The 10500-nt window shown below is 30.3% G+C and overlaps 1 protein-coding gene across 1 annotated transcript; it reads right to left on the reverse strand.

Moving 5' to 3' along the window:
* Nucleotides 1-7430: 7430 nt before the first annotated feature.
* Nucleotides 7431-8544, reverse strand: LOC123888035 (RING-H2 finger protein ATL33-like). Its single transcript, XM_045936985.1, has one exon. It carries the CDS (start codon nt 8354-8356, stop codon nt 7613-7615), a length of 744 nt encoding a protein of 247 aa, XP_045792941.1. The 5' UTR covers nt 8357-8544; the 3' UTR covers nt 7431-7612.
* Nucleotides 8545-10500: the final 1956 nt, after the last annotated feature.

Raw genomic sequence — 10500 nt, forward strand, 5'->3', positions numbered from 1 at the left:
CAATACAAGTCCTATTTATAGGACAATATAATGGGCCAGTGGAATGGGCCAATGCTTAATGGACATCCACCAAATTATTCATAACACTCTCCCTTGGATGTCCATCGAGGATATGCCTCGTTAAAACCTTACTAGAGAAAACCAATTGGGAAAAAATCATAGTGAAGGAAAAAGAGTACATCATCCTTTGTGTGTGAATTGCCTCATTAAAAACCTTACCAGGAAAACCCAGTGGGACAAAACCATGGTTAAGGGAAAAAGAGTGCAGAACATATTTATATCTCCCCCTCATAAAGACAATTATATATGAGACGAAGAAAATCAAATAATCTTATGTAGTTGTAGTAGTTGCTCAAAAGTTTTACTTGAAGCTGACTTTGTAGAAAGACATGTCTTATCTTCTTTATCATATAATCTTCTCCAAATATGTAGTTTGTGCGATATTATCTTCATGTTGAATCGTTGCAAGAACCCTTTAGAAGAAAACTCACAAATTCTTGTATCTGATGAATGACACACTTCAACCAAATCACATTCTTGATTTATCTTCTATACTCCTCAACTTTCCTCGTCATTTCATTTTTTTTTTCTTCATGATATTGTTATTGTTGTTTGTTTCATAGATCTCCATGAGTAATTGTACTTCTTCATGTGAACATATAGTTTGTTTGTGATCTATACCTTTACGAGGATTAAACAAATTACCTGCATATCTAAAATAACAAAATATATACTTGATGATATATTGACAACAAATAATAGGTCCATAATGTATTTGACCTCAATTGAACTAAAATGTGGTACTTCAGGACCAATTAGTTCTTCATCATTTACTCGAACTCTAAAATATTCTTCAAATACTTATTTTGTAAGAAATGACAATATTTCAAGCTCTTAAGGAGTCTCTTGATGATATTTTTATCATCAACATAGATAGATAAAAAAAATTCATTGCCAAATATTTTCTTAAAATGAACAAATTGTCATTTTCATATTTCTCACTTGGAAATATTCAACAAGAATATTATACAACATGCATATATATTGCTCGAGTATTTAAGGACACTTATTCATGTTTATTAAGTCACCTTTCCAATAGTTTGATATATGTGTCTCACGAAAATTAAATCCTTTTGGGATTTTCATATAATTATCAAGTGAGATGATTTTCATGCAATCATCATTATTAAGTGAGCCATTCAAATACATATACTAAACTTAATCAATTATAAAGAAGTTCTGAATTCACTTCAGGTGAATATGCCTCTTGAAAATTAATGATAGACGTTTATCATTATTCTTTAATAATGAGTCAAACTTTAAATATTTGTATATTTTCTTTTCTCAAATAGTTTGAAATGTATGTCTCGTGGAAATTAAATCCTTCAAGGAGTTTTATATAATTCACACTAACAAGTGAGCCATACAAATATATCGTGACACATTTTTCAAATAAATTGAATTTTCCATGTGTTAATAAACTTAATCAAGTAAGACTTAATAAAGTAAGAGAAGGATTTTGATTTCATTCCAGGTGAATATTTCTCTTCACATTCAATGACAAACTTTTACCAATATGCTTGAATAAAAAAATCAAGCTTTTAATGTTTGTATGTCAACATTTTCTATTCACACGAAAATTAATTCGTATCTATCATGTTTTACATCTTCAGGTGTATGGGCTGCTGGTCCAAAAATCTTCACTTTGCAAAGTGACTTTAATTACGTAGCAATTGCGTTTTTATTTAGACAATCATTGTCTATAATTCTCAATAGAATTTAGTTCATGATCCTCATTAACTCTTTTCACAAATAGCGCTATATTATATATAAAAATATCATCAACGTTGACTTCTTTTCGGTTCCATCATATTCCATTCATGACATAATTTTCATTCATGACATAATTCGTCAAGATCTCTTTATTATCATAAATTTCAGGTACCTGAGAAGTTCTTCTGGAACTTAAAACTCAATTATGTCAAATACTCTTTTGAAGTTTTCATATCCTCACTTGGGTCATCTTTCTTTTTAGCTCATTTTCTTATTTGAGGATTTTTATCGTTGGAACCGACTGATCTACCACACTTCAGGGTGGTTAATACTGATTTGCAAAATAAGATTGTCCAACAGGGACATCCATTTTGTTTGGAGCATTATCAACTAATAGTTGTTTTCATAAATTTTGCAAATGATTTATATTTTGAACATTTGATTCAAACTATGAGGATCAATGTGAGATAATAACATTAATTTATTTCAAGTGATTCATTTGAACTTCTGGTTCATATTTTTCAGCTGCTTATTCTCTCCCCTAATATTGGGAAAATTGATTCATCACTTGAAAATCAGCCTACAGGGCTGTAAATAATTCTCCAATTTTTGGCTCAAGATGATTTATAATAGATGGAGATTCATATCAAATACATTTTCCCAATATTCTTTAAGAACCGTTTAAATGCATTCTATTGGAGCAATTGCACATACACAACACATCCAAAAATGCTTATATGGGAATCATATTTATAAACAAAGTTCAAATTGTAAATTAGGGGAGAACTTATAATAACTAGTTGGCTTGATGCGAATTAGTATCTCAATATACATGTTTGAATGTTCCCAAAATATAAATTAGAAGTTATGATCTCATAAGTATCAGTCATGTGATTACTTTAGACGTCTAAAGAATGGATCTTCTAGTCCATTTTTTGTATGATCATATTCTATTTGATATCGATTTCAATTGACATACGATACTTATCAAATATTTTCTAAGAATTTAGAAAATGAGATCTTAGCAAAACTATTTGAGAAAACAAACTCACAAACTTCTGGTTGTGAGTAAACATGCATGTGACCAATTTAGTTGATGCATCAATTCAAGTCACAAAATATCTAAATGGTCCAAAATCTCAAATTTTCAATTTCTTTTTGGGAATTAGTAACCGATAAAAATTATTAGAATGAAGGAACTTCGGGCCCTTCAATATATATTTATTGTTTTTTTTTTTCGCATCATAATAAATCCGGGATGACCCAACCGGTATTGCCAACAATAAATTTAATATGATTTGTAAACTTCTGGTTTACAATAATTTGTACTTCAATTGCACTATTATATATAAAAGTGTAGTATAAACTTCTGGTTTATAACTTTTTCATTACACTTAATTTATCCAAAATATGTGTAGTAAATTAGTAATATATAGAGATATTCAACATCTCTTTATTTCTTGTTTCCATATTGATATTCATATATGAATGAAAGAAGATTATACTTATGCAATCAATTGGTCTGCAAATCAACATCTCCATTATTATTGGGCTGAATTGTTACTATTGTCATTTATGTCCGTTTAAAAACGTTTCATCATATTAGCGAGTGAGTGCCTTTACCAATCATTGGTACATTTATATAAATGAGCTCCAACCAAACTTCAGGTTGCCACTCGAGTTTTTCCTTACAAATGGAGCCAATAAATTTTGATGACTTTACGAGTCATCTCAAATAGTCACAAATCAACGGCAAACCAATGTATAATAATAAAAAAAACTTTAATAATAAATCAATGAAAGAATAATTTAATACTCAATTGTCTTAATAGTTCCTCAAAATAATAATTTCAATAACAGTTTGCAAGTGAGCATTCAAATAACAACAAGACAATATAAAATTTACAAAATATTTACAAATATCCATATAAATAACATTTGGTGTAATAATTATCGTAAAAAAAATATTTGGTGTAATAATTAACAAAATTGAGCCTAAAATAAATTTCCAAATAGAACACTTTAACAAAATAATTAACATTAGTGTTACAATTTTTAAAGTAAAAGAGAGTTTCTCATATAATATTTTAGGCTCAAATTGTAAGATTATATAGTTTAAAATTATATATGATTCTCAGTTCTCACATTCAATCAACACCAAATATTTAAAAAAAATTCACAAAATAAATTCAAATCCCATAAACCAAGGATATGATATTAATATCAAACAAATATTATTGAATTGAATATATAAAAAAAATATTTTGGGTATAAATTATAATTAAATTTATTTCCAAAAGAAAAAAGATATGCTTAAGGTATGAATTATAATTTTATTTCCAAAAGAAAAAAATATCAATTAAATTGATTTATTATGGAAGAAAAATATTTCCTTAATAAAAAACGATTCATACCTTAAGCATTGTAGTTGCTGAATTAATTCATAATAACTCAGAGGACAAAATTATCGTATAAAATAAAATGAATAAAATATTAAGTCATGCACACATTTTATTTTAGTAACATTCAAACTTAGTATATGAAAGTAATAGGAAACATCACAATTGTCAAATATAATGTAAATAAATAATCACTTAATTCATCATTTAAAAGGTCAAGTTGATTTCATCTTGCAAAAATCTCAGAAGTAATAGTTAGTATCACAATTACAAAAATTTGGCTAATAGAAATCACAAAAGAAATTAAACGATATGATATTTCAATTGATATTTGAAAATTTGTCAAATCAACTAGTTTTATTTTAAAAACAAATCATTTAATTTCAAATGAATGAATCATATTACTTCCTTAACCGATAATGTAATTAATTGAAAACAATAAAAGAAAGAAATAAAAGGCATTCAATTGTTTTCAATGAGATTGATTGACCAAATTAACATGTGAATGACATTTTTTTTTGACGGTACATATGAATGACATATGAATGTATTAGTAGTGTACTAAATTATTGAATTCTTATGGAATTCACACGGAATAATCTTGAGTTCTTCATGAACTACCCTTTTGAATTCTTCAGGAATTCATAGAGAATAATATGAGTTCTTCATGAACTATGCTTTTGAATTCTTCATGAATTGACATAGAATAATGTTGAGTTCTTCAAGAACTATGCTTTTGAATTCTTCGGGAATTCATAAATTAAATCTGTAAGTTCTTCAGGAACAAAATTAATTTTTTCTAAGTTCTTCGGGAACTAAGATTATGAATTCTTCGGGAATTCATGTATTAAATGTCTAAGTTCTTCAGGAACTAAGAATAGGTTCTTTAGGAACCAAGATTATGAATTCTTCGGGAATTCATGTATTAACTTTCTAGGTTCTTCAGGAACCAAGATTATGAATTCTTAAACATGTTTATGTTCTTTTGGATGATCGAAGCGTCGATGTTTCACCATACAGGTGTCGGTCACGAAGCATAATGATGCTTCACCAGACTATTGTCGGTCACGAAACTCAAACAATATCAAACATCCAAAATACATATTATAAATAAATAAATAATTGATCAACATTTTATGTAATATTAATGATCAAAGTGTTATGCTTCACCATACAAATGTCGGATATCACGAAGCGTAAACAACATTGAATCAATTAAATACATAAAGAAATGATGCTTATTTATTTATTTAATTTTAATTATTATTATTTGATCTTTATAAGTATACAAGGTTCAAACGATTCATAATCATATAATAATCAAAAATAATCAAAAATAAAAACTACTTGTGATTTCATAAAAATAGAATAAGAATTGCGTACCTCAATTGGTAAGCTCGTGCTGATAACGTGTTATGAAATATAAGTAATAGTAATAATATATAAGTATAGAGGAGAGAAGAAGATAAGAGAGAAAGAATAGAGATTGTATTATTCTCATCAAGGTGTATGTTTACATGACAATACAAGTCCTATTTATAGGACAATATAATGGGCCAGTGGAATGGGCCAATGCTTAATGGACATCCACCAAATTATTCATAACAAAAATGACCTATTACTCAAATAGATAATGTTTAATGCTTAATTAGTCAAAGTGCCCAAAATTAGCGGAATTTGGATTATCAATATTTTTATTTTTATTTTAATATTTGGATTCCTTACATTTGATCACTCTAAATTCATCTACATTTTTGTAAAAATTAACTAAGAAAAAGAAAAGATTAAATATGCAAGTAGTGTATTCATATGTGTTGTAAAGACAAAAATACCCTAAAATTTTGCCTAAATATAAGAAAATATAACTTTCGAGAATCCAAATCCAAATTAGCGTGAGTCAATTATATTTTTTTTTTATTTTTTTGGTTTTAAGAAAGTTAAGTTAGGATCTTATCCATTTCCAATTATTTTCATTTCCTCCATTATTATATAGTTTTGAGAATATAAATGTAAAAATGTGATATTAAGTGGGTCCAAATATCATTTATACACCCAAAAACATTTAAAAACTTTAGTAATAAAAGAAATGGAAACAATAGAAAATGGAGAGGATGATAAAATTTATCAACTCTAGACTCACACGAACTACGGATTGAGATTCACGGTAGAAAATAACGCAATTTAAAATCAATTGATTGAAATTAATAAAGTTTTAATATTACTATAAATGATTTCAACCATACATTTTAGATCTGATGATCCTGATGAGTTACACTGTCCTATCGTAACACCAGAAAATCCAAATCCCACAATCAACGACATACTACTCAACACACTTTTTTTTAGTACCTAGTAATTTATTTTTCGACAAAATCCAACTCATGAAATCATTATTCAATAAAATTTTCAATACAAGATAGTAATACTATAATGATACAACGAGCCAAAAACCGACCCCTCTAACAAAGGCTGCTCGCGGTGCGGTTTGGTTCAGTTTTGAGTATACAGGTCATCCTAACTGCAAGATAAAATGCATGCGGTTTGGTTCAGTTGGTTTTTAAAAAGTCATCCAAACCAAACCAAACTAATGCAGTTATGGTTAGTTCGATTTGTGCGGTTTATCACGATATAAAAAATATGACAATATTACCAACTTGTTATAAAATAAACATAGAAAATTTTAATTTATTTTATTGTTTATACGATATAATATGCATATACAGAAATTGCATATACATAAGAATATATTTTTAATAGAAACAATATAGTTATTGATCGCATGAAATGATATGTTTTGACAACCTACTGTTTTATGGACTCAATTTGAGTTGGCTTTGCTAAGTTGGACTAGGTAATAAGTTGATTGCTACTAGTAAATAGAGTTAAGTTAAGTATTGCGGTTTGATTTGGTTTGATTTTCTAAAATGAAAACCGCAAACCAAACCAAAACGCACGGTTTAGAAAAAAAAAATGATTCGTGCGGTTCAAGACTAAATACGATTTTTTGTTTACGATTTTTGCGATTTCCTCTAACAAGCATATGAACAACCTAGTATTTTTCTTTTAGTTTACAATGAAGGTTTTTTTTTTTTTATAATCAGTTTACAATGAAGTTGATGACATAATATCTAACCCAAACTCGTTGTTACTGGAGCAAATATAGTGGCTTTGAACTACTTACACATTCTGTATGTATATGCTATGCCGTTATCAAATCAATGTTTCTACTTTCTACAATTAACAACCGAAAAACCGACCGCACAGAATCCGGATCCGTGTATGTACGACCACTACCAAAATCAAAACGTTTTTACACCTAAACTCAATTACTTTATATAAAATAAAAATGTATATGGAAATTCGGATATTTATATGATGATATTAATTAAAACTCACATTTACTATAACAAAAATTATAAAGATAAAAAAAAAAAGAAAAATCAAACCAAAGAAGCAGCATCACGGGGAACCTGTTGATGATCACCGTCTCTACTGGAATCGGAACTTTTAGCTGTCGCGGCAGCGGTAGAAGCAACCGTGGCGCGGCAAATCGGACAATTGGAGTTGTTACTGAGCCACAAATCAATGCAAGAAGTATGAAACGAGTGTTTGCAAACACTCAACTGCCGAATTTCTTCACCGTCGGAAAACACCGATAAACACACCGGACACTCGCCGCCGATTTTTGTTGCGTGCGTTTCCTTCTGATACTTCACTCCGGCACTTTCTACTGGAGAAACACTTTCCACGTCATGGCGAGAGAGCTCCGATGCAATTGAAGGATCACCGGAAACTTCATCGGAGGAGGATCTCCGACGATGAGAAGATGAACATCCGTATGCGAAGATGAAAGTGTAGATCAAGGCGGGAATAGTAACAATTGCAACGAGAGCTAGGAGAAACTCTAAAGGAGATAAATCGACGGAGCTAGAATCGCCGGCGAACGGTGGTGGTGGAGCAGGGTCAGTGATTTGAAACTCCGAGCTGGGAGCGCCGAAGAATGGTCTAAACGGTGGAGGTGGTATTGGAATTACAACAATTTGTCCTCCGGTGGGTTGCGGCGGAGGAAACAACGGAAACGGTGGCGGAATTGAGATAATTGTGGGTGAGTTTTGCATCGTAGCAAAATGGTGGAAAGAGTGATTATTATTATTATTATAAATAATTAATAATAATAATTTCATGTGTGATGTTGTGTATGGTTTTGTTACATTTTTTTTCAGTATTTTTCTATTTTATTTATTTATGTGTAAAATAATAAAGTGGTTGAAAATGGTTGTTAGAGTAGAGTGATAGGGACTGAGTTTGGACTGTGGAATTTTGATATGAAATTCTTTGTAGCAATAATTGATGATTTGGTTAAAGCATGTGTGTGTGTGATTAAATCATGGGAATGGAAGTGAAGAAAATTTTGATTAGATGATGTCAAGACAAAGGACTAACAAGTGGACCCTTTTGTCACATTATCTAGTTTCTTTTCTTTTGTTTTCAATAGCCTTTATACTTTTCTTGTTATACTAATAATAATAATAATACTAAAGAAAATGAGCCATAACAAATTATCCAAAATTAATAAAAATTATTTATATGAGTATATTTGTTGGTGATATTTACAAATTAATGGTCACTTCACATATAAACTTTGTTTATATGAATAATTTGTAAAATAAAATCAATCACGATTTATATGAATTTAGAACACATTTATTTGGTGTGTTATGCACTTTATACGACTATTTTATGAACAAGTAACAATTCATTTGATCTAGGCCAAAACTATTTTACATTATATAAAATATTGTGAGGATATTCTCTAGTTAGGTAACTTTTGCACCATCCTTTGAGAAGAAGATAATTGTGATTGGATCCTTGACATGTAAAATTCTCAGATCCGGCTTCTCTAAGAAAGTGAGTAAGAATACTTTACTGCGGCTAATATGAGTGGCGTGATGTTCTGCTAAGGTTTGACACACCCATGACAGTGATTTATGTGGTCATTCATGGTCACACCTTCGTCAGTGTCCTGACGCCGAAAATGACTTCCTCTTCTCGTACTTTTACTAAGACGCTCACAAACACATAGGCTAATCCCTTGTCACAACTTCCTCAACCTTGTGTCAAAGGGGGATTCGATATGTGTGAAGATTACTCAACAAGAATCTGATCGTGTCGTGGTGTCGACGGTTGTAAGAATCACCTTCACGGTCGCTTGGTGATGAACAAGGAAAACAAACCACTTACGTCGCATGAGCTTTCCTTCGAGCTTCAAATGATTTGGATAAATTTTACCCCTTGGCATCTTGTGGCGTTCGGATAGGGTTACTTTGAGTTTCAGTTCACAATTGTAGTCTGTAGAGGAGAAACGTAAAACGTGAGTGATCGTTAGGATATTTAATTTGCACCTCAAGCTCGAACTTCAATATGTGTAACACTTAATATAATTGATCGTGCAATATAATTAATTTGAATGTTTATTTTTCTTAAGTTGTACTGTACTTTTTTTTTTATCAAGTCTCAAGCCATACTTATTATCCCATATTCTTTTAAAGATGTTCAATTTTCATTCTCGTGGGTATAAATTAATTGGTAGGGATATCTCATTTTATATGCAGGGGTCGGGGTTCGAACCCCGTACACTCCATTTATCCACCTTAAATGTGAAATTTCTAGTCACTAAGCTACCTGACAAAAAAAGAAGTTAAATTTTCTAGATATTCTTTTACTAAACAAATAACAATCTTCATTCATTCAAATTTGTAAAGTATATCGATCAAAATTATTACATATTCAAGTTCGTTAAAATGTAAAAAGGATGAATCTACAAACAAACTCACAATATCCAAACAAATAGCATATAATGGCCTAACCGCGCGAAATTCATTGCAATTCATGGAAACTCGCGGACGCGCAAAGTTCCTTTTCTCTCGGAAACTCGCGACCAGAGATCTCATCAAATCTGTCCTGCTTTTTTTCTTCACCGGCCAAGAAATTAATTATACTCCAAAATAAATAAATTAAATAAGGGTCATGTAGCTATTGTAACTGAATTAATTTCACACTGATGAACAGTGTTTTGCTTGGAAAAATAGACATAGGTGGTGACTAGTGACCGTGTAAATAAGTACTTTTTGGCGGTTTAGGCCGCTATTAAATTTACCACTAGTGATTTATTGACGTATTTTGGCCGTCAGCTGGCCGCCAAAAATTTAAACAGCGGCGGTTTTGTTCATTTAGCCAATGAAGGTTTTTGGCCGCAAATCTATTGTGTTTTTCTTGCGGTGCATTACTCCCTTTTGAACTTTTTCTCTAATCAAGTGATAATCTATTT

This window comes from Trifolium pratense, linkage group LG6, assembly GCF_020283565.1.
Source record: "Trifolium pratense cultivar HEN17-A07 linkage group LG6, ARS_RC_1.1, whole genome shotgun sequence".
In the NCBI taxonomy this organism is placed as follows: domain Eukaryota; kingdom Viridiplantae; phylum Streptophyta; class Magnoliopsida; order Fabales; family Fabaceae; genus Trifolium; species Trifolium pratense.